General features: G+C 35.9%; 3 protein-coding genes across 3 annotated transcripts; 1 reads left to right on the top strand and 2 right to left on the bottom strand.

Annotated features, from left to right (window-relative positions):
• The first annotated feature begins 431 nt into the window (after positions 1-431).
• Positions 432-5,585, top strand: LOC108998948 (N-carbamoylputrescine amidase-like). Its single transcript, XM_018975719.2, has 9 exons — positions 432-584; positions 1,121-1,169; positions 3,587-3,678; positions 3,850-4,001; positions 4,079-4,125; positions 4,242-4,275; positions 4,511-4,677; positions 4,965-5,061; positions 5,189-5,585. Exons 1-9 carry the CDS (start codon positions 499-501, stop codon positions 5,362-5,364), a joined length of 900 nt encoding a protein of 299 aa, XP_018831264.1. The 5' UTR covers positions 432-498; the 3' UTR covers positions 5,365-5,585.
• Positions 5,586-8,035: 2,450 nt separating this feature from the next.
• On the bottom strand, positions 8,036-9,417 carry LOC118344499 (histone H3.v1-like). Its single transcript, XM_035685252.1, has one exon. It carries the CDS (start codon positions 9,192-9,194, stop codon positions 8,214-8,216), a length of 981 nt encoding a protein of 326 aa, XP_035541145.1. The 5' UTR covers positions 9,195-9,417; the 3' UTR covers positions 8,036-8,213.
• Positions 9,418-12,768: 3,351 nt separating this feature from the next.
• On the bottom strand, positions 12,769-22,761 carry LOC108998947 (rho GTPase-activating protein 1). The gene is made up of 5 exons (XM_018975717.2): positions 22,006-22,761; positions 16,391-16,511; positions 15,861-15,980; positions 14,073-14,303; positions 12,769-13,589 (listed from the first exon to the last, which is right to left on the bottom strand). Exons 1-5 carry the CDS (start codon positions 22,443-22,445, stop codon positions 12,990-12,992), a joined length of 1,512 nt encoding a protein of 503 aa, XP_018831262.1. The 5' UTR covers positions 22,446-22,761; the 3' UTR covers positions 12,769-12,989.
• Between the last annotated feature and the right edge of the window lie 2,051 nt (positions 22,762-24,812).

The following is a 24,812-nucleotide window of genomic DNA, read 5'->3' as shown; positions in this document are numbered from 1 at the left end:
AAGAATACAACCTAGAGATATCATGAACAAGATAAGATAGTTGAGATGTGCTACACAAAAGCTCTACGCTCTGCATATCATTTAAAAAATATATAAGTAATGTATAGAAGTGTGATATTTATGTTTAAAATTTTTCATATCTTTGTCTATTTTTTATTGGTGAATAGTCTAATGAACACTTTAAATAAACTGATATAATAAGAAAATCCATGATGAAAAGGTAATTTGTGTGGAGAACCGGGAACATAATCTTGGACCGTACGAGGAACCACGGTCCACCTTTCGAGACATTCTTTCCTAGTACGCTGTTTGGATTATCCAGTTTTAAGCGGTTTGCCCAACGAAGTTTCGCTCCAAAATGACGCAGACTCCAAACAAGCCGAGGCCGCACTCATTTGCATTGCCGCGCAACAATTATCACTTTATCCCACGTGTTCTGATGAAGCCTCCTCCTTGACGTGTAGAGAAGAGAGAGAGAGAGAGAGAGAGGGCGAAGGAATGGAAAAGGGGAGAAGAGTGGTGGTCTCAGCTCTGCAGTTCGCTTGCACCGATGACGTCTCCACTAATGTCGCCACCGCCGAAAGGTCTCTTTTTCTTCTTCTTCCTTTGGCTTGATTATCCATTTCTCAGCTCAAAAAAAAAAAAAAAGATTATCCATTTCAAAGTATATAGGGTCTTAGAAGCAAAATTTTCTTTTTAATCTCGCTGTTTACTTACAAACCCATCAAATTCACACCCTTAGTCGAGCACCCGCAATGACAAATGTTTTACTCCGATTTATTAATTTGTTTTTTTCTGTTCTTTTCTTTCCTTTTTTTTTTTCATGCTTTTTGCAGCTCAAGTTTTATTTTTCTTTTTATAAAAAATATAAAAAAAAATTATGCCCGCTCATTGTGAAGGTTTTACCCGAGTGGACTTGGTTTTTGTTGAAACCCGGGGGGGTTACTCCTATGATATATTTTGTTTTTCATGAAAGGAGCTGTTCTTCCACCCAATTTTCCTTTGTTGTTGACTTAAGTCATAGTATATTTATTTGTTCGTTCCGTTTCTTATTCTCACCTTTTCATCGTATGTGAGTTACTTTTGCTTTATCGACCACGATCAATCTTCTTTTATGCAGACTGGTTAGAGCTGCTCATGGAAAGGGTGCAAACATCATTCTAATACAGGTATGTGCAGTTGGAACCTGTGATTCAGCTTTTGTAGTGTACAGCTCCTTAGAAACATTTCTTTAAGAAATTATCTATCAAACACATCATTGGAATCATACTCTGATTTCTGTTTCTTTGTTCTCAGGATTTCTTTATGATTCATGGAAATATATTTTCTTCTTCAACTCCAAAATCCTTTCTCCCTTTAGCAAATGTGGAAACATTGACACAAAAAGTTGAAAATACTCATATTCATGAGATCAGAGGACATGGTGTTGGTTTAAAAACCTATCAAAACGATCTGATTTATTCATACTTTGTGTCTAAGGAATGTATGGCTTGATGGAGTCTGATTTAGCTTTCCTGATGATGACTACAGTTTTTGCTTAGGCTACTAGCATATGAGCATCTATTGGGTCCTCTTCATGTCAATCAAATTGAGTTTTGGTCATTATGAAGACTGTCTAGGAGGGGCATCATTTTTTTTTATCGGTTCTAGGAGGGGCATCTTGACATCAAGGACTTTATAAGGTGGCTTGAATCTATGGGTGTCAATGACTTTCACAAATAGTTTAAAGGTCAAAATTAGTTCTTCCTTACCATATTCCTAATATTTTTTGTGCATTACATTGTGGTGGCTTGATCTTGGATGATATGTATACCGTTGGTTGATAATTGAAGCACAATGTGTAGAGTAAATGTGGAAAAGCATATGATCACATGCATGTAGAAACTAAAAGTACTTGTGACTTTGTGAAATGTAATGGCTATCAGAGCTGTTGATAATAATGATGCATATAAAAGAGTTGGATTGCTTGCTACATGAATGAAAGAAACATTTTTTTATGGAGCACTTTCTTAATTTCTTCTAGGAACTACTATAGGTCTCAATTTATCTAGTAATTGGATCATTGGAGTTATTGTATTCTTGGTATAGGTTTTACCTCTTTAACCATAGGTATTCTTTCGGGAGTTGTATGGGCAAATGAGGCATGGGGCTAATATTGGAATTGGGATCTGAAGGGAACTTGGGTATATGGCCTGATTGTGGCTATGGTTTCTGGGGTTAGATGGAAGGATCCGATTCAGTAGCACATAGCCTTGTGAAATTTTTATAAATATGGTACGACTTTAAGGTCTTCTATAATGCCTAATTCCCAAGGCAACTTCTTAGCATGGCTCTAGTTTAAATTCTTAGTGAGAAGTTAAATTGTGTTTGAATTGACAATGTCCAAGACATCAAGAAAGAAATTGTAATGTAAAAACTTGGGTTATATGCTATGTCAATGTCTGTTAATTTCTGTTGGTAAATAACTGAAACATAGGGGGAGGGATTTATGTTACTTTGAGAAACATTACTAAGGAGTTGGACCAGCACCCACATGCCCTGTTTTATTGAGATTAGTAAATCTTTGTTACAGCAACTTTTTGACATGATTTTTGAAAAATCATTGACATCAACAATTTCAAATCATGTATCATATCCGTTATTATTTATAAAAAAAAATGTGTTATATCCGTTATTAAATTGGGTATATCACCTTTTTTTTTTTTTTTTTGGCAAAGATGACATTGTGCCGTGTTTTGTTAATCATGCTTAAAATCTTGTGCTAAACCATGCTTAAAAAAAATTATCTGTCCATTAGTAGCTAAACCTAGAGATGAAGCTAGGGAGCTCCCCTTGGCCCCTAGTGGATTCATCATTGGACACTAATATCTATCACCGCCATTGATGACAATTATATAAAAAGTTCTAAACAACGTTTTTGAATGGGTTCTTTTTCCTCTGAACTTAAGGCACATGGAGTCTTTTATTATTTTTTGGCAAGTAAAAAAGCTTTATTGATAAGTGCAAAAGGTGCAACTCAAGTATACTGGGAGTATACAAGAGAGACTCCTATCTAGAAGATAAAAAAGATACTAAAAATTCATGCAAATTGAGTCCGTTCAATTCTATAGATAAAATCCAAAGAAAAAGAGTGCCGAAGAAATTCATAAATTTCTCCATTGGTAGCATGTCGTCCTCAAAGGTTCTATATTTCTTTCGTTCCAAATATGCCAAATGAGTCAGATGGGGACTATCTTCCACATGGCTGCAATTTGCATGCTGCCACCTAGTTTTCTCCAAGAATAAAATAGCTCGTCAATCCTTTTGAGAATGACCCAAGTCAATCCCTGACTGAAGAAGTCACTCCACTACCTTTTTTAGTATTTACAGCTTTGATAACATCAAAGAGAAATGTTTGACATGAGTATTGCATGTAGCTAATGTGTGGCATGCAAATAACTTGTAAAAAAAATGTGTGCCATGTGGTGGCGCCTGCCTCAAATTCTTGGACCAAGTATTTTTCATTGTCAAAGTTAGTGTATAAGCTTTTGTAGTGTATAAGAAATTGAACTGGATATGTTTGATGCGAGAGAAATTTTTATTTCAGGAACTTTTTGAGGGGTACTACTTTTGTCAGGCACAAAGGGAGGACTTCTTTCAGCAAGCTAAGCCTTATAAGGGTCACCCAACAATCCTGAGGTAAATTCTGAAAAAAGGGCATCTGTTATTTGCTTTACCAGCTGAAGGCTCTCATGCCATATCCAGTTGGCACCATGTTATTTTCCTTTCGCTCTCCATGCCTTAATCTCAACTTCAAAAGCATTTATTGCAGTTAAGCTTATTTTATATGTTTATGTGCATGCTGTGTAGGATGCGGAAACTTGCAAAAGAGTTGGGGGTGGTGATACCAGTTAGCTTCTTTGAAGAGGCTAACAATGCTCATTACAATGCAGTAGCCATAATTGATGCTGATGGTACAGATCTTGGACTTTATAGAAAGTCTCATATCCCAGATAGTCCAGGTATGTAGATGCAGGATTATTCCTCCTCTTGAATCACGTTTTTCTAACAATAAAATGATAATAATTTTCTCCTACAGGCTACCAAGAAAAATTCTACTTTAATCCTGGTGACACTGGCTTTAAGGTGGATGCTTACTATAAGCTTAGTTGATATGTAATACTGCCTCGATATATATAATTCTGGTGGCCATTTGTGATTGATAGTGAAACTTATAATAATCCTGATACTGTTGGTGACAGGTATTCCAGACTAAATTTGCAAAGATTGGAATCGGTAAGAAGTTTAGAGTAATTAATTTTTTGATTTGTGATTTAACTTTTTTTTAATATTTGGGTGTGCTTATATTTTTTCATCTACCATTTGCGCAATGCAAAGATGGTGTATCTTTAGTAACTTTTACTGGGCATCAGATGTGCAATATAACCATGTTAACGGCAAACATGCATTTTTCTTTTAGTAATCGTTTCATCTTGCCAGAATTGAGCTATTAGGACATATTTTATGACAGCCATCTGTTGGGATCAGTGGTTTCCCGAGGCAGCCAGAGCTATGGTTCTTCAGGGTGCAGAGATATTGTTTTATCCTACTGCTATTGGTTCTGAACCTCAAGACGAAGAGCTTGATTCTCGTGATCACTGGAGGCGAGTAATGCAAGGGCATGCAGGGGCGAATATGGTAAATTCTTTAACTTGTAAATGATCAGCTGCAGAAGTACAGTAGTTGGCTCTAGGCAGCCTGCGTATAATTCTTGTTCCAGCAACTTCAAATCGTCTAAACAAGTGCCCATCAAACATAAATTTGAAGAACTATGTTACGTTTCATAGCAAATGAAATTTTTTGTTATTATCATTTTGTGCCTCTGTCAAGGACTTCGTATTTTTTTATTAACTTTGCAACAATGTGGTGTTTGTTATCAAAACACTTCCATGCAAGGGGGACTAATCTATTTTGGACAAATTCAGGTACCTATAGTAGCTTCAAATCGCATAGGAAAGGAGGTAATTGAGAGACAGCATGGAGAAAGTGAGATCACATTCTATGGGAATTCTTTCATAGCAGGTACTCTATTCATTCATCTGTTGGCATTATCGAAGTTGAGAGTATGTTCGCGTAACATGACCTTTTGCATTGATGTGTATTCCATACAATTGTATGTGAATTGGTATATTCTGAAATTTGACTGCAGGGCCTACTGGAGAAATTGTCACGGCTGCTGATGATAAAGAGGAAGCTGTTCTTGTTGCAGAATTTGATCTGGATAAAATCAAGTCCAAGAGACATAGTTGGGGAATATTTCGTGATCGGCGACCGGATTTATACAAGGTGCTTCTGACGTTAGATGGCAACAACCCTAGACTGTGATATCCACCGCAGAGGGCGGAGGACAACACAAACAACTAGATAAATATATCAAATGAAAACAAGTAAAATTGTTTGGTTGCCTTGCATTTGAACCTCACATGTAATATGCTTTATTGAACACTGTTATTATTAGTGTTATTAGTATGTCAGATATGCAAATCATACAATTGTTCTAGTATCTATTAGTTCTGTTCATTGATGATATAAGGCATTTTTGGTGTTTATATATGTTGGTAAGATCTGAAACGCCGGACTAACTCCAAGCTTAGTCCATCCATGCTGGATATATATAGTTCTACTCCTTCAGCAAAATAATTTAAGAACCGATAAAATCAAGAGAGATAGCCTGAAATATGGATTTATTTCTGATACCATGTAAGACAAATAAACAGAGGAGAATAGTCAAAGCTGAAAGTGTTTGAACTGTTTTGTTTTCATACCATTTGCTTTTCACTCAACGTATTTATAGAGTATTACATATAACAAACTATAGAAAATCAAGGAGTACAAATAAAGAATTTACAGCTAACATTAATATGTTGTTTTAATCAAAAACAGCATGAGAAAAATTCGGAGGTGATTTGTTTGCTGCATTGTTGCTGAACTGATTTGATTTCTTCAACTGATATTCGACTGAGTCATTGTTTGCTGCACTGTTGCTGAGCTGATTTGATTCCTTCAACTTCTCCCTTGATTCTCTCAACTGATATTTGACTGAGTCTTTGCATGAGTCATTGCATGCTCTAACAAAAGGAAATCGTCAATATTAGCTGTACCATAAGGTATTGAATAAATTTAAAGATGCATTCTTCGTAGCTAATAGACGAGTTTAGTTGCAATGATACTCGGGTGATTGTGATATGAACCCGTGGGAATAGAATCCTTTGAACCCACAAGGGTCGATTAGGAGAGAGAAATACACAATATTAAATGCTTGTATGAGGTTCATGTTGCCCAGAACCCTTTGTCGGGCAGCATTAATGTTGTTCTCTTAACTGGATCATGAAATCCATATATCTCATCAAGAAAGGTGTAGATTTTGTAACCTTCCAAAGAAATGGGACATATTTCTTGTCCCGTATCTGGTGGACAACGTTCTGGTCACATGCGAGATCTTTCTTTGATGCACTCAAAAGAGCATATTTTGCAGAGTTTCCTATGCCATTGGCCCATGTAAAGTAATACCTGTTTTTCTCTCTACCGAAATGCCTTCATTACCCCATATTTGATCAGTGGAATTCTTCTCCAACACTGCTGCCTCCCCTCCAAGAAGGGGGAGGCCATATTTTTCTTTTCCTGCCCCCTCCCCGGTCCTCCATCACTTTCATCTTCCTTTCCCTTTCATTCTTCTTTTCATCTTTTTCTCTCCCTCCTATTTGTTGTTGATCACAATATCTGCTGATTTCGGGACCCCTCAGACCAGCATGCAAAATCTGAAAATCTTCCCCGGCCTCCTTTGCCCTGGCCTACACCATTCCAACCGCCACATCCTTAGTGTGTGTGCTACACACACCACAGCAACGTGCGCATAAAGCATGTCCTGCAGCATTTTTGGTCAATCTTGTGCTAACCAGCTCTCCCCTCTCTACTCTCTCCCCTCTTCTATTTCAATCTCCCCTCCCTATTCAATTTTTTTTCCTTCTCCATTTTTATGGACTGACCACTATATCTGTACTTTTTGGGCCGTTTCTCTACCATGCGTGCCACACCAGCCTTCTCCCTGGATTTTGCTCCACCACCCATGAGTTGCCCCCTCTTCTGGCACGTGCAACATATGCACTGGGCATCTTTTCAGTGCGTGTTCCCATGAGCCGCTCCTTTCAGCGATGGCTCTGCAGATCAGCTTGCTTTCCTTGGTGCAGCTTACCTTCCTTAGTGAATAGTTAGTGGTGGCTTCGTCATGGTCTAGTTTACCTTGTCCCGTCCTAGATGGTCATGCCTACCTGTTCCCATCCGCATTGCTCCATCTCCCTAGATGCCAATTTCAAAGCAAGTTTTTGTATGTTTTGTTAGCAATATTTCCATCTGGATCTTCGGAGGATTTGGATGCTCAAGTTTACCTTACCTGTATATATAATTTCTTTTGCAGTCTCAGTACCATCATACGTGAGCCCTGCCAGCAACATCAATGCTGCTTTCTGCAGTTCCTTCGCTTTTTTTTTGCTTTGTTATCATGTTGTGTAATTTATGCTATATTTGTTCTGGTTTGTATTCTCTTATTACAAAATGAACAGTGTATATTGGTTAAAAAAAGGAAAAAGAAAAAAAGAATACTTTATTTCTACATATCCTCACTGTAGTTGTTTATACTTCTACATATCCTCACTGTTCTTTTGATCTTTCATTTCTGAAGGATGCAATGAATCTATGAAGGATTTGATATGGTGTATCAACATCGTGGCGTAAGAAATTGTTACATCGGCACGTATGCTCTCTGATATGCATGGATACAATTGATCAGCATTCTAAGATCTTATAGCTAGCAGCCTAGCATGGTTAATAAAATGGCCTATAATGCAAGAATCTTTATGTCATAATATGATTAGTGGCCAGCGATTGCGAGATGCAAAAGAAAACGCCCCCGGGAATTACCCTTGTTTTTTTGGAATGGTAACACCTGAATTACTGTTGAAAAAAAAATCTAGCAGCAAGAATTTAAGAAATAGGCTGAAGAAAAGAAAATTTACTCTCGAAAAGGCAACGCCAGATTATCTTTTCTTTCATCACTTTATTGGAGAATAACAGTTTGGGGAAGAAAAATACAACTGTAGAATGCACAACTGCATGGCTGTGCCACTGGCATCAGCCAAAGAGGCTTCCTACCTATGACGAAACTCATGCGTCAGACCTCACGTTGTGTTGCCTTCAACCTTTTTTCCCTCTTCCCCATTTCTTACTCCATTATCGTCTTCCTTGCCATCTTTGTCGTTTTCACCAATGTCATCTTCTTCATCCTCCTCCAAGCCCGCCTCTTCTTGACCTTCTTCATCTTCATCCTCTTCTTCTTCTTCTTCTTCTTCTTCTTCTTCTTCATCCTCATCATCTTCTTCTTCTTCTTCTTCTTCTTCAAGAATCTCATCCTTCCGCTGAACAAACTGCAACTTGAGGCGCCCATCTTCTCTACATGCATGCAGGAACTCATGGGTGGGAATCCTCATCTCCTTGAGAACAAACCTACCGTCTTGCCTGAAAGACTTGAAGCAAACCCAAGGCTTCCCACTCTTGCTGATTGAAGAAATTGGAGGAGGGAATGCCCCACCCCTTGTCTTCGACCTCCTGAATTCACCTCCTTGATTCTTTGATGCAAACTGATGCTTTGTTATACTTATTTTCTCCTCTGGGTGTTGCCGATTATCCTCGCTCATCTCACTCCTCAACTCCTCAACATCATCTGAGCTTTCAAACCCAAGACCCTCGGTGCACAGCTGCAGGCTGTCAGAGTTCATTGATGAGAAGCTGTCACTGCTTTTATGATGACTGGAGTACTTGGTCGAGGAGGAGTCTAAGAAAGAGTCCCTTGACAGGCTCTTGTTTTCATCCCTCTCAGCTGAACCATCACTGGTATTGAGCTTTTCGGCCCCGGTTCTTCCCAAAGTTAAGCCTACCAAAGACGAAGACGAAGATGGTGACAATAATGGAGTGGGAAGGCATGATAGGGATGAATCAGAATTCTCTTTGAAATGAAGTTCACCAAAGATCTCTGTGAACGATGGCTGTTCAATAGGTTTAACAGGTTTAATCTGGTTCCAAGAAGAGAGTGATTCAAGCAGTGTTGGGTTTTCTGGCAATGGGTTTTCAAAGATGTGTTGGAGACTTCCACATGCAGCCATGGCTTGGCTCCTTGGTTATCGACTTTGTAGGATGTTTGTGAGAAGAGAAAAGATCAGAGAAAAGGTGGTGAGAGCTTTTTGACGGTGAAGACAAGAGGGAGGGGGGGAAGAGAGGAGAAGACTATGATGGGTTGAAAAAGATCAAGGAAAGGGTGCTGCTATTAAACCAAGGGCTATTGGATTTTGCATATCTTTTTGTTGTTGGTGTAGAACAAAGATGCGTGGCTATGGATGTTGGTCCGGATTTTGGTGGTTATAAATTTTAAGTAAATTCAGCTAGATTTATAACTTCCTATTCAATGAGTGGTTGGTTTTCATTCACAGAACACCTAAACCATTGAGTGGAGATCCCCCACGTTATACATCAAAAGAGAGGTTCTTTAAGATTTAGGGAGAAAGAGAAATGTTCCAACTCCATTTTTTTTCCATCATCCTTTCACGGTCCTCTAATGTTACATTAAATAATTAAATAATACTATTATGTCTCTTCAATTTGTCTTCTTATTTTGACCGTTTATGCATTTAATTTTTAAAATTTTTTTTAATGATTAAAGAAGTGACTATTAGTATATTTGTATTTTTTTTATTTTTTAAAAATATTTAAATATGTTTAAAAAATGTTTGAAATAAAAAACACAAAAAGAAAAGAAAAGTACTAGTACAATTTACACTAAGCAGCATAATGAGTGGGCACTTACAGGCGGCAGAGTAGCACCGCTCTAAATAATTAAGAGATTATTTATCATTCATTACGTATCATCCAATCATTAGATGCCACGTAAGAGAATATTAATGGATAATAATTAAGAGAATTGTGGATATAATTTTTTTTTTTTTACAGAAATAAAAATCTTTAAATTGATGTGGCCATAATTTATCAAAAAAGGATATTACAATCTCATATTATTTTCTTAGAAAAAAAAAACCCATAAATCATGCATAATCATAAGAGTGAGATAAATTGCCCATTTGTTGCTAGAAATTCCCTATCATGTTTTTCCTTTCAGAATGCCTTTTATTAAAAAAAAAAAAATGTAATAAGAACAAAGAAACTTTTTGAAATTTCAAATCACATATTGCCATTTCAGTCTGCTCTAGTGTTATCCAGTGTGTTGATATGATTGGTTAGAAAATACACAGCCATAGCCCAACATATAAATATATATATTATTTTAAAAAAATCTATTTATCATCTATTTTTTTATTATTTTATAATATAATATTAGATAATAAATTTATAAATGAGATAAAATAAATAATTTTTAATTATTTAATATCATAATATAAGACGATAAAAATTAAAATAATGAGTTTATTTAATTATCTCTGTGTTTTCCATCTCTTGGATAGCAGCTCACCCTGGCTTATGGAATCTTGGTTGATAAACCTTGTCCTTCAATTCATTGAAACCATCCTGTTACTTATCCCCACTTGTTCACAGATGATTGGCGGTGGCAGGTCCCAACTTCCAAAAACTTTAGATTTTGAGTATCTTAGCAATTCAAATATAGGTATAATTTACTTTTACATAGAATTTTACTATACAATTTTCATCACATTTTATATTCTTTTAAATTTTTAATTTTTTTTAAATTTTTTTTGAGTTTATTTTTGTTAAATTATTTCAAATTATTTATTTATTATTTATATAATAAATATTTGATAAAAAAAATAATAAAAAAATATAAAATATAAAGTATGAAGAAGTTGTGAAGATTTATTAATATAAATATTATAAGGAAGATAAATTTACAATTTAATACAACCTGATAAAATATGTTAAATTTTAAATTCAATTTTTATTGTAAAATAGATTAGACGTATTTATATGAAGACATGTCAATTTATAAATTTATTTTTTTAAAATACATATATAAATTTAGATAAATATTTTAATTATAAAAAATACAAAAATACAAAAAAATAAATAAATTAATATAATTTTATATGATAAATTAAATTTATTTTATAATATCGATTTCGTAGTCTATATTAATTTATAAATTTAATTTTATAAAATATCGACACAGCACTTGTCGTATATTGAGTACTCGTGGTGAGCTGCAGCCAAGTGTTTGTATAATATTGACATTGTCGAGTATGCCGCCACTTTCGGCTGTAATTTTCATTTCCAGAAGCACGAAGGAATATTCGAGCCGATTCTTTTAACACGTTCACTCCTAATCTGAGAAAAATGTCTATTTCTTCGTGCGAAAACAAGCATCGATTTCGATTTGGCGGATTTGAATTTAAATATGAGTATGAGATGATATAATTTTAGATAAAAGATAAAAATTAAAAAAAATATTATTAAAATATTATTTTTTAATATTATTATTATTTTAAAATTTAAAAAATTAAATTATTATTATATTTTATATAATATTTTAAAAAAATTATAATAATGAGATGAGATGAGATGAGATGAAATGAAATACTTTTTAAATCCAAACCGCTTACTTTTTTTCTACCGTTCCCTACCACGGCCTCTTGATTCCTGAGTTTTGCCTACTTCTGATTATCGTATTTCATTTTACTTTTCCAGAGCACTGGTAGTCATTTTCTTTATCTGCATTTCGTGGTCCCAAACTTCCCACAAATCTGAAGGAAGGCCAAAATCTTTTGTTTTTTTTTTTAATATTTATTTGAATTTGAGTTGAGCCTTTTATGTTCACGAAGAGCTAATTTATTACTTGTGCCAGTTCCGACTTTTTCACAAACTACTTAATTTTTATAAAGAAAAATGTTAAATGTACTTCAAAAAAAATTTTAAAAAAAAAATATATTTTTCTACATATCAGTTATTAATACGATAAAAATTATAAAATTTAAATTTTAAAAAAAAATTAACAAAATGAGTCTTATAAATAAAAATATAAGTAAAACTGTAAATACATGTAGCACTACTCTTTTACAAAATATCGTATTATATTCTATTTCATAATTTCATTTACAAATTTTCATAAACCTAAAGTTTTGTAAATATCTTAAAACATATTAATGATTGTATTTATAAGGATCTAAGCAATGTTTAGTATTAGAAAAATCAATTTTTTCTTATTGTTTTAAATATTTAAGTTATTTTCATTATAAAGTTAAAAGATAACACTATAAAAGATAATAACATGTAAATTATTTGATTTTATTCGAATTGAGAAATAAAGATTCCCTAGAGTACTTGGGCCTAGAGTGAGAAAAAATAAAGAACTGAACTCTAGAGCCTAAAGCGGGAGAAAGATAAACAAATGAAATAGATCTCATAAAATTTATTTATTTAATATTGCCCAAGAAACAAATGAAATTAGGTTTGTATGAATTGTATTGTTTGATAATCGATTATAATTTTGTATTCACAGACAACTCATTTAATAGATGAATTAAGTGGAATTCGAGTTTGAACTACTTGTTGGATAGTCTCATTTATTTGTATAGTCCTAATTATTATAATATAGTAAAGGGAAATGAGTGGCCTAAAGTTTGACTCTTTCCATGAACTTGGAAGAACCAAAGAAACAGGAAATTTTGCAAAAAAAGAAGACTAACATAATTAAGAGATCGGTCATTCACAGGAAGGTAAACAAACCCAAGAAACCACATAAATGAAACAACAGTAACAGTGTTAGTATGAGAATAAGTAAGTTTTCTCCATGAAATCAGAACAGGTCAAGCAAACCACCCAACAATACAAACAACATACAATGAGCAATTCACAAACTTTCCCTAAATTCCAAATCAACCAGACTTACACTGAACTACAATAGAATCAATTGTAGCCCAACTGCTGTTGAGTTTCCTTCACCTCCAGGCTTCGAACCGCTCTATCCTTGAGTCTATGCGACTCAGATTGCTAATTCCCCTGGTCTTCTCAACAGACGTGGTTCCAGGAACTACAGGTTGCAGACCACATTTTTTCCTTGGCCCCTTTCCAAAAATCGAATTACTTGATTGACCAGTCTTTACCTTTCCTGCATTATCTTGAACTACAGCTATTGCACCATTGATTTCGCCACCTTCGGTTTTGGTAATGGAAGTTTCAACTTGGGCTGGAGTATCAAAAAAGCCATTTCCATCAGAGTTTAGTTTCTCAGAAGAAGTCAATAAACTTTCAGCGGCTCGGTCAATCGTGTTATTGTTTTTATTAGAGTTGAGGGAAATTTCAGAAGCAGGTTCTTCAGCAATGAATGCTTGCTCTATCTCATCATTCTCTAAGTTAATATCTTCCAGGCAGGTTTGTGAAGCGCCCCAGTGTCCATTCTCATCAGAAGGATCTAAAGGGCTAGCAGAATAAGGCTCCACCATAGAATCTTTTCTTTCTCTTAACGTTTTTAAGATCAGGGTCTTGAGGAAGTTCATCACCTGGACTGCATACATCAAGGCAGTCAAAGGATCTGCCATCTGCAACAAAAAGAAGTAAAAAATACCTGTCATTCCACCAAACATTGGATAAATCAGACCTCCGCATTCCCATGATACGTTTCAGTTTATAGGGAAATGAAAATAAAAGGATGAATTCTTAGGAGCTGATGTAGGGATAGATTGTAGCTCTAAATTGCCAATCCCCCTCAAACTTTTATCATTTACATATCATTTCGGCACATGACTTGATAGTTAGCGGGTAACATGACATCACTAACATGGAAGTGAAAGGGTGAGACCTCTTTTGTAATCCTAAAATACTCAAAAAATAAATGGTCCGAATATGGATGCATTTAAATGCAATTGGAAACATGCTTCTAGATTAGGTCCCATGGAGCACAAGAAGCTGATTTGATTTAGAGGGAAGCTCAAATGCCTTCTTAGAAAGAAAGAAATTTATAGTCGTTGTTATGAGCTTGTGCAAATTTTCTGGAGTTTAAGAAGTGAGATTATTAAACTCACCTTAGTCATGTTTGGTGCAAAAACCATAGCAATGTTGCGTGCATCCATCTTGTTCAGATGTTCCTCTTGCACAACATCAGCCATCAAGTTGATGGTCCAATCCAGTAAAGCAGCTTCAGTTGGGGGTAGAAGCCTCACAAGTTCAGCAGAATCCTCTTCTGTCTGGCATTGCATGACCTGCTCGGGTGATAGGGAATCCAAAACCCCAGTTGGGAGTTCCCGAAACCAAGCCTGAAAGATAAATATAAGTCAGTAAATACATCTTTAGTAGTTACAGGCCTTCATCCTTAACCCGGTTATCATAGGGCCATGCATCGACATTACAATCAATCTGGAATAGGCCAAATACTATTTCCACAGTGACTGTTGACTGCACTTGACATATATTTGCTTTGAACTTAACATCCGTTAGATTAAGTTTGATAGCAAGACTGATCAAACATGAGTAAAACAAGTATGATCAAACTTCTCTCCCCCCGTTAATTATAATTTCAGGGGCCCCAATCCATTGTTTAGGTCCATACATGTCAAGGAAGAAGACATCCTCCTTAATTGGTCCAAACTTACCCCACATGTATATATGTTAATAATATTCTCCTACCTTTTATGCTTTTCTTGTTGTATTCCATAGGAGGGCCTCTATCTATCCAACACAGAAAGTGAAAGGACAGAAATTGTGGCATAAAAAAACAACCAGTGGCAGTAGAAAGACTGGTTGATATTGTTTTTGTTTCTTATATTTCTTGGTGAATACTGAATGTATATTAGGTGGACAATGAGCCTTTCACAGATATGCTTTTTACAGTTTCTCAAGCACCTGGAAGGTAATCTAAAATTCCAATCAACAGCCTGGTAACTGCAAGAAGATTTTTAAAGTCAATTTCGACCATATATTATCATGAACAATTTTCTTTTTATATTTCAACGATAAGTTTGTTGGGCAAGTGATGCTTTCTCTAATGTTGGTGTTTTCTTGAGAAATTTATACACAACTGATTGAAAATTATTAAATTCAAACTAATATCATATTTAATCAAGAAACTCATCCTTCGAAATTAAATTTTAGAAGCCTTAAAAGAACTGATTTTATTTCTATACACTAAATTGCTATTTTTGGTTAAACTGCATAACTTATGACAGACAAATCCTAAACTTAACAGTTAACAATATCCAAAATAACTAAGAAAGCCAACAGATGTTATAAAAAAGTAGCTTTTTCTAAACAATTACAAAAATGGATCCCAACAGGAATTTTAGGTTTTGAAAAAAATTTACTTTTACAAAAATTCATATTTATCTAAATCACTTTTTGCCTCTCAAATGCAACGAAAAGAGGTATTCAACCATGGAATTATGTTGCTTTGTTTAGTAACCAAACAAACAAGGACAACCGTTTTACAAGCATTTGTATATTATATTGCATTTCTTTTTTTAAAAGAAAAACTTAGGGCTCGTTTGGATACAGAAACCATCTCATCTCATCATTACAACTTTCCCAAGTTCCAACACAAAATATAATAAATAATTCAACTTTTTCAAATTCCAAAATAATAATAATATTAAAAAATAATATTCTAATAATATTTTATTCAATTCATCTAAAACCATCTCTTCTCATCTCATCTCACTATCCAAACGAGCTCTTAATCTGCCTATTGCTAGGAGTTGCAATTTTTTAAAATAGCTCTTATTTTGATCAACTCGCTTCAGCATACTCATAAAGAACTATACGGCATGCACCTACAAATGGCATCTTTAATGAACGCTAGTAGAATAAAAATGGTATACCTTGATAAGTCCCGCCAAACAATGTACATCAATGCCTTCTGGTACCACTCCTCTATTCAGTTGATCCCTGGCAAACTCCTCTTGACTATTTTCTGCAGTGATTCTGAAAACGCCTTCCGCCTAAACTTGTAAACATAATAGTTTGAGGAAGTGTCCACAAAACACAACTCGACATGCAATAGCATAAATAACAAAAGGCCAAGTCACGCAGAAGTCAAACCACTGAATTTACAAACTTCTTTCAATTTCCAACTCAAGTTATTCAATTCTCAAGCTGGTGTGTAGAGTATACCATCCACATCACTTAAATGGTAATATTGGATTTGTAAGATTCAAATTTTAAAATTTATCTTCCAAATCAAAATATACCGTGTAAGTACTTTACTAGGTGTGCTTTACTGCTTGAGAATAGAACTTTTCTTCCAATTATTGCATGTGGTCAGACAAATCATGTCCTGAATTTAGAGTCGGCATCATGACGTTAAAGAAGAATCAAGATGGAGGAAAAGGGGAAGAACAAGGTGAAATACCTCCAGGCCACCTAGTGCATACAAGTTTTTTTGCATTAGCAAGAGAATGGATGGCACGCTATTCCCTCTAGAATCAAATGACAACTGCATGGATTCTGTGGAAACTCCGAAGACGGTAGTACTACATTTGAAAAAAAACAAGTCAAAGGATAAGCATAATAGAGGTCGTACCAGTTAAACAATTAAGCAGAAACTCATCGAAAAAGGTTAAAAATTAACATGCTTTAAAGCTTTGAAGGAAAAAAGTTATACTATCTAATGTGATGCAGATGTCATCAGAGAGTTACATGAAGATTCTACAATTTAAGAGAAATATGAAATCTTTCTGAGATGAAAGACTAGTGGAGAGTGCTTGTATTGAAAATCAAGATGATGATGGCTGATATTGTTTCCAAAATAAACCAGGTAAAACATATTGTAAAGGTTAAAAGGCGGAAGGTTCAAACCCTATTTTGGTGCCAAAAAAATGCCGAAGGATAGATTTTGGCACAATATGGATGGTTGCTGCTTTGGAAATCCAGGTTTGAGTGGTGGTGGAGGCATGGTGAGGTAGAAAGAGGATAGATTCTGGTGGCTTTTCTTCATACCATGGGGAAGGTACTAATACTGTGGCTAAGATAAGAGCCATCCTAGACAGTCTTAAGCTGTGCATTCAACAAAACCTCTGGGAGGTTGAAGTGGAGTTAGACTCTCAGGTGGTGGTTGGATGGCTGGAAGGAAAAGGTTGCTGCCCCTGGTATTTCAGAGAGCTGTAGGACCAGATTGATGACAATCAAAGGTTATGAAATTTATCAGTTAAACATATTTTTTGAGAAGTTGATCATGTTGCAGACAACTTGGCCAACTTAGGAGCATTGGAAGAGTTGTATTTTCAATAATTGGGATGAATTGACATGGAACATGCAATGTGCTTTGGTACTGGATAGGGCTGGACTTCCATACATTCGCTGTAAATGATTTTAAATTGTATAGGAATAAAATATTTGATAATTCTTTTTTTTTTTTTGGGTACCTTTGGTTTTGGGTGTATATGATGTAACCCCCAAGGTGTATGAATGTAACTACGGTATTACTCCGCCAAAAGGGAAGGCTACTAATAAAATTGTGGGGTAACATCCTCTTTCTCAACAAAAACATTTAACAATCTGAAATGCATGTGTTTTAATGAAAACACCAATCACAAGGGATGCTCCTAAATGGATATAAATCGGTAAACTGTATATTATGTAACCCAAATTCCTACTTTGGGAATATGAATAACCTACATAGTGTGGGTAGGTTATAAAGGTAGTCTTGGGCTACGTTTGGATATTGAACTGAGTTGAGTTGAGTTGAGATGATAAAATATTGTTAGAATATTATTTTTTTAATATTATTATTATTTTGGGATTTGAAAAAACTGAATTGTTTATTATATTTTGTATTGAAATTTGAAAAAATTGTAATGATGAGTTGTGATGGGTTTAAGAACTAAATGAAGCCTTTTCTCATATTTACTACTTATTAGGTGAAGCTGAGTTATATATGTGATTCTTGGGAAGCTTTAAATTGACTAAATTTTTTGGATTATAGTGCAAATGTAGTAAGTGCTTTCCTTGGGCCCTTATATACGTTATCAAAGCCATCTAGTGAGGCTGGCTGTGTGAAACGGGAGCACTGCATGATATTGCCTTGAGACATCAGAAATTTAAGCGGGGGAGTTTATGACATCCCAATTCCACATTGGGAGTATGAATGACCCGCATAAAGTGGTTAGGTTATAAAAGTCATGGGTGTTAAGTTCCACATTGGCTACTTACTAGGTGAAGCTGGCTTTATAAGTGATTCTAGGGAAGCTTCAAATTCTCTAGATCTTGATATATGAAGAAACAAACATGTGGAGTCCATTAGACATGTACAATGGCAAGTTGGGAAAACCCTTTTACTTAATTGAGAAATGATAGTTTCAGTCGTAAGTGTGCAAACGCCGTGCAATCACTTTGAAAAAAATGAATAAATACGGGACTCACATGAAAAAATAATAATTTTTTAATAGTAGACCCCACTCTTTTTTAAAGCGATTGAACGGCGCTTGCGCACTCCACGACTGCATGTATCATTACTCTACTTAATTTGTGTGTATATATTAGTGTGTCTGAGTGTATATTAAGGGCTCGTTGGATAGTGAGATGAGATAGTTTGAGATGAGTTGAACAAAATATTGTTAGAATATTATTTTTTAATATTATTATTGTTTTGAGATTTGAAAAAGTTGAATTGTTTATTGTATTTTTTGTGGAAATTTGAGAAAGTTATATGATGAGATGAGATGAAATGATTTCTGTATCCAAACGAGCCCTAATGCTCTGATAATTAATGTGTGTAAAATAACTACAAGAATAAGATAGATAGGGGTCCTTGTTTGTCAAAGCTGATTTAAACAATGCAAAGGGAAAATTATTAATCAACAAAGAATTAGTAAACATTCCATTAAACGACTTCAAATAAGAAACACAATCCAAGCAATTGCAACTAAGGCTAACTTAGCTACCCTCGGGAAGGGATACTACCACATATGCACCTGTTTCCCTAATTGGGAAACTCAACTCTCTATCCCATTGTGAAGGCAGACCAATTTGAGATAACAAATAGTAAAAAGAGCATACACTTTTTTTTTTATAAGTAAAAATATTGTATATATCAAAAGGAGAAACTAAATATACTGAATGTATACAAGAAAACACCTTGCCCAAAATGACCCGAGCCCATATAAAAAAACCCAAAATACATCAGACCCGACCCCAACCCCTTGTTTCTCGTAGAACTAAAACTCTATCCGAACACCAACCCCAACACCTTGATTCCCGTCTTCACAATGCCATCCCTTTAGACTTCCCTCTATTAGAGCTACCACTCTTAGCGTCGTAGTTGATAGTCGAAAAAAGAGGCTATAACTCCCTGCTTTTCTTGAAACTTGATTTGGTCTCAAGCGCATGGCTTGCCTCGATTGCAGTAATTAGTTCTTTAAATTGGTCTTCACATCCTCTATGAGAAATTCTCACGAACTGTTGAATCTCGTTAACTTTAGACAGAATCAAATCCGCTATTGGAGGAAGAGAGACCAGAGGAGCCACAATATCCCCAGACACAGTATCTAACTGCACTCCCGACTCTAGACATTCCTCTACACATGGCACCAGCGCCAAATCCATTAGTTCTCCAGTAACTCCATCGGTTCTCTCCCATGGTATCGGGGTCCCCACTAGAGATTCTGGGGTGGCAGCAAGTCCCTTCACCTCTGGGGTGATAGCAGATCCTACATCTCCTTCAGACCTTGACAGTACACCCTTTTCCTTAAACTTTGCAGAGGGAGCCATAGTTTCTTCGGGGACCAAAAGTGTAATACCGACTATTGGACTATCCTGTGTTACACGAGGCGAATGACATTCCATTACTGATGTCTTTACGCTAATACCTGATGTAGACCCCGCTTCGCATAACCCAGATTTTCTTTTGACCCGCCATATTCTCCTAGATCTAGTTATAGCGACAGGGCCAAATCCGATCTTCCGTTTTCCTTTTACTGAGTTTAAAGGATTCAGGCCTATCTTGTTTCTTACCACCCTGTTGCCTCCAGCTGAAAACGGGTCTATTTTCGTAAACAAGAAAGCTATCGCTGCCTTCAACTCGACAAGTTGGGTTTCCATATGCTTTAAAGAATTGTGCATCTCGACAAGCTAGTCCTGAGGACCCCCCACACTCTGAATCCCCGAAGCATGACCTTTCTTTAGAGCTGCCGCATAGGATTGCCTCGCCACCGAGGATGTACTTGGGTCTTTATGCACCTCCAAGTTCTCCTTCTCTGCACCACCTTGTCCTTCTAAGCTGTCACTCCCTCTCTTGCCAAAGGAAAAATCACGCAGCACCCCCCCATCCTTTTCTAGCCACTACCCCCTCTTCAGGAATGAAAATAAAATTCTTCCTCCCACCACCACCATACTCCTCCACTGCCATATAACGTCCTCGAGCATTCAAGCAGCGATGCGCCGTGAAGCCGTGTCTACCTTTCTAGACAGTGGAGAAAAAATCTTGTTTCACATCCTTAGTGCACGCTTCCATAGCCTTGGCCAACCATTGTACTGTTGTTAAGCTCAGAACTAACTTAGATATCTCCCTTCTACTCCTTTCAGTAATGACCAACATGCTCCCCTCCTTCACCATTGTAAAGGATTTAGATTCTATGACCAACTCCATAGAAGAACCCATACGGACCCACTCCCCTTCTTCAACAACCATTCGTCATCTCTGAGAAACTAGATCAGAAATCCGTTGGACTTGTCTTGGACTCTAGGTCGTGCTCACAGGAGACATTGGAGCCTTCTGAGTTGACAGCATGACCAACGGAGCTTTCGAGAGGATCGCCTGAGTACTCTGAGAGACAATATAGTGAGATCTAGGTCGCCGAAGATTGGACCGACGCCAAACCGGCCCTCGCCGAGGTCCGTCGGCTTTATCTGTGACAACGGTGCGCTGTCTCTTGCCGGCAGTGATGGGTGGCGGCAGATCTGGTTTCTAAGAGTTTCACACTTCGTGGTGGTTTCTCTCTCCTCAGGACCGACGCCGGACGGCCCTTAGAGAAGTCGCCGGGGCCCATCGGCTTTGTCTGTGACATCGGTGAGAGGTCACTCGCCGGCAAGGGTGGCGGCGGTGGTTTCCTTAGGATTTTACATACGGAGAGGAAAAAAGAGGCTTCCTATATTTGTCTAATACTAAAAAGAGCATACACTTAGTAGCTGGGGAATTAAAGCTGGAGAAGAAATTGATATAGCAAATATCATGTGGTATGTGGCAACTTCCTAATGGTAAGTTGTTGATAGATAAACTCCTGATATCATGATTTGGGTTTTACTTTGTTTGGCCTCCCAGCAATTTTATTTTTTCGCATATATTAGATTGCATTCACCAAAATTACCAAAAAGGGCGTTAAATAACAAATAAACATAAAAAATTTTTTGTTACAAAAAAAAAAAGAATGTGTTCTGTAAATCACAATAAAAAAGAATGGGGTTCTGTAAATTACTTATAAAAAAAAAATAACGAATGGCTTCTGTAAATTGCAACCAAAAAGTTTTACAATTCTCGATTTTACAAGTTGGAAATCGATTATAAAAAACTAAAAAGTAGGCCACAAACATACAGGTAAAAAAAAGGGAATTCGGCAATTGAACACAACCTCACAATCTGAAGAATTGATGCCATAAATCACTACAGTATCTCCGATCAAAAACCACTACAGTATCTGAAAAGGAAAAAACCCTCCAATTACGCACACCGAATTCATAATCTCAAGCTTGTATTCCACGACAAGTAAGCATCGTAACCCAACCTTCCCCCACCACAACCCACCCAACAACAAAAAGAAAAGAATGCCAAATTCCACAAACTATGACACACAGCAAAAGGAGCAAATTCACAAATCTAGAAATTGAATAGCAAAACCCATCAATCAAAATCAACCAATTTTACCGATTTAATACTAAATGAGCAACTAATAATAATCGAATCAAGAAAATTACACCCACACATTCCAACCAAAAATAACAAACAACCAGAATTTACAAAATCCCAAAATGTACCTGGCACTGGGAGACCTCCTGGGCACCTCAGGTTCAAATTCCACAGGCAATCCCAAGAATCCATTAAACCTATCAAAGGTAACATGCGCGACATGGCGCACCTCAGTGGGCCACCCGATCTCCATGGCACAGAGCTCCCTCCTGTCAGTATTCTTACAAGCAATCAAAGATTTCCTGAAAATGGCCACCAGCAATGCCAACAAAGACAACTGATCCCTTCTCCGTTTGTCACGTTCCTCCTCTGCCTCACAGCCAGTCGCTGTAAAATCGCTGCCCTCAGCTACAGAGGAAGAGGGTGAGTCACAGTCAGAGTGATCGATGTCCTCATTTTGAGGGGGTACGCAGGATAAGGAAGAAGTAGGGGAAGAGACTCTTGTAGGAGAAGAAGAAGAATCGGAGAAATGGGATGGGGAATGGTTGAGGTTGAGGACATCAGTCATGGCTGGCAATGAAAAAGGCCTATTCTTGAAGTAGAAAAGAAAAATGTTTTCTTGCTGGTTTAAAAAACAATGGGAAAAAAAAAAAAAAAACAAATACTAAAAAAGATTCTGAGAAGGAAAGAAAATTTTCACGGACGGCATTTGGGGTGGTGGAGTTGGGTCGAAGCAAAGGGACTGAAGAATGTGGGACGTGAGTATCATTATCTCAATAGTCATATTTCGGGCTTCCTTGGAGTTGTGGAGAGCTCAACATTGAACAAGAAGAGAGATAGAGAGAGACAGCAAGAGAGAGAATTGGTGGGAAATTAACAGAGAAATTACAGAGTGGCATTGAGGTGTAGGGAGTAATTATATATTAAAGATTATAATTTTGGAGTTTGCTTCAGTTAGACGGCTACGTATTGGTAGGTTTTAGAGATGACTCAACTTGAATCTGAAGAACCTCTCCCATTCATCTTTCCAGCATTTTTCCATGAAAAGTGTATTGCAACTGAAATAGCATCTATGTTAAGTGTTTGTATATCTTTTTGCCTTCAACTCCTGTCCATGTGTTTGTATATATTTTTTCTTGGTTTTAGGGATTAATTGTAAAATTGGGATTTTAGTTTTTATCAATCATGATCTAGATTTTTAACATTTTACAAAGCTAATACCTGAATTTCAAATTTTATGATTAAGTACCTTGATCAATCGGCTGTTTGAGAATTAACGAAGGATTGCATAATGCCATGTCACTTTTAGATTGGCCGATACTTAACATCAATATATCATGTCAGTCAATAAAAAAAAATTGAAACGTGACATCTTATTGTTGAGGCAAACTCTCATTATTATTAGATTAGAAATTTTATTTGTAGTCTTGAAAGAGAGACTACATATACAGTCACATTAATGAATAAGGGTAAAAAAAAAAATATATCACTTTAAAAATAATATTATTATAATTTAAAATTTTTTTAAGCATAACTGTATGGACTTGTATGAGTACTCTCTATTTAGAGATTGTATGTAGACTAACTCTTATTAAATTGATAGATGTTGAACATGAAATAAACTGGGTCTAAGCATCTAATAGGTGAGAGAATAGTGCTAGCGTTTATGACTAGAAGTAGGGCTAGGTAGCAAGGGATCGTTATCATGCAAGAGATCTGCCCAACCCACTAAGCCTGTAGGGAATAAGTGAGCACCAATTAGCTCAGATCGGATATGCATGGTTATGTTAGAAACATGTTTAGGCAGGCAAGGGCTACCCAATTCTAACATACCCTATATACTCGTATATATATATACGTACATCGATTTCAACCTCTTCCCTTTTCTTCTTTCCTCTTACTCTCCTTCCCTTTTGTTTTATCCTTCTCATTTCTCCTTTCTTTTGCCTTCTTCTCGTCTCTTTTTCTAGTCTTTGAAGAGGCAGCCTTGGATCTCTAACGCGTATATTTAAAGCATAGAGGTCCTATGATGCATAGATTTCTTGGCTTGATGTGTTTTGGTAATTTTCTATTTGGTTGAGGCACTGAGATCCTCTTATGGACAGTGTGTCATCTTGTGATCAAATTCGCCTAAAGTTTGTAGAAGTTTTGGGTGCTAGAGATTGCTACAAGACAATAAACTTTTAGTGTTAGCAAGTCGAAAAGAAAACAATTAGGCAGAAGAAAAATCAAAACGACAGCTGCAGTAATCTTCAGAGTACTCACATGTTGTCAAATTAAAAAGAAAATAATTTGGTAGAAGAAAAAGGAAAAATAAAATATCATAGCTAGAGGAATCCTCAATCATTCCCGGCTATATAAAAAGAAGAATAACTGCATAAAAAAGGCACGGTGAGAAAACATTAATAACCAAGAGCGAGTTGTAAAGAAAAAAAAATAGAAAGAGATCCCTCCTTTATTTTTTTTCTCATGTATCTCTATTCGTTTGAATTTAAGTTGAAAATTCAAGTCATGTATTCAAGAAAAGTACTATTTTCAATCAAATTTATATTCCAAAGTAGGTTTGTAATTTACCTGCTTTCCATATTATTCAATATATTTATATATATACCTATTAGGTTTATAAATAAATCTTACAAAATAAAGTCCATAAACGAATGCGATTAAATGCGATATATTAGATCTACTTTATAATAAAATTAGTTTCATAATCTAATGTACCACAATAAGCTCCTCAATCAATTTATGAGTTTTATTTTATGAGATTTCTTTGTAAATCAAAACATTTCTTATATACAGAATTATGCATCTACCTGAAATTTTTAATTTTATTTTTCTCTATTGAGCTAACACTAGAATAATTATGAAAAGCATATGAAGCAACTTTGTATTTTCAAGCATAAATGTCGTAAATTTTAAGCTAGATCATGGGAAA

This window comes from Juglans regia, chromosome 14, assembly GCF_001411555.2.
Source record: "Juglans regia cultivar Chandler chromosome 14, Walnut 2.0, whole genome shotgun sequence".
Classification (NCBI taxonomy): domain Eukaryota; kingdom Viridiplantae; phylum Streptophyta; class Magnoliopsida; order Fagales; family Juglandaceae; genus Juglans; species Juglans regia.
This window is presented reverse-complemented; position numbering and strand designations above follow the sequence as displayed.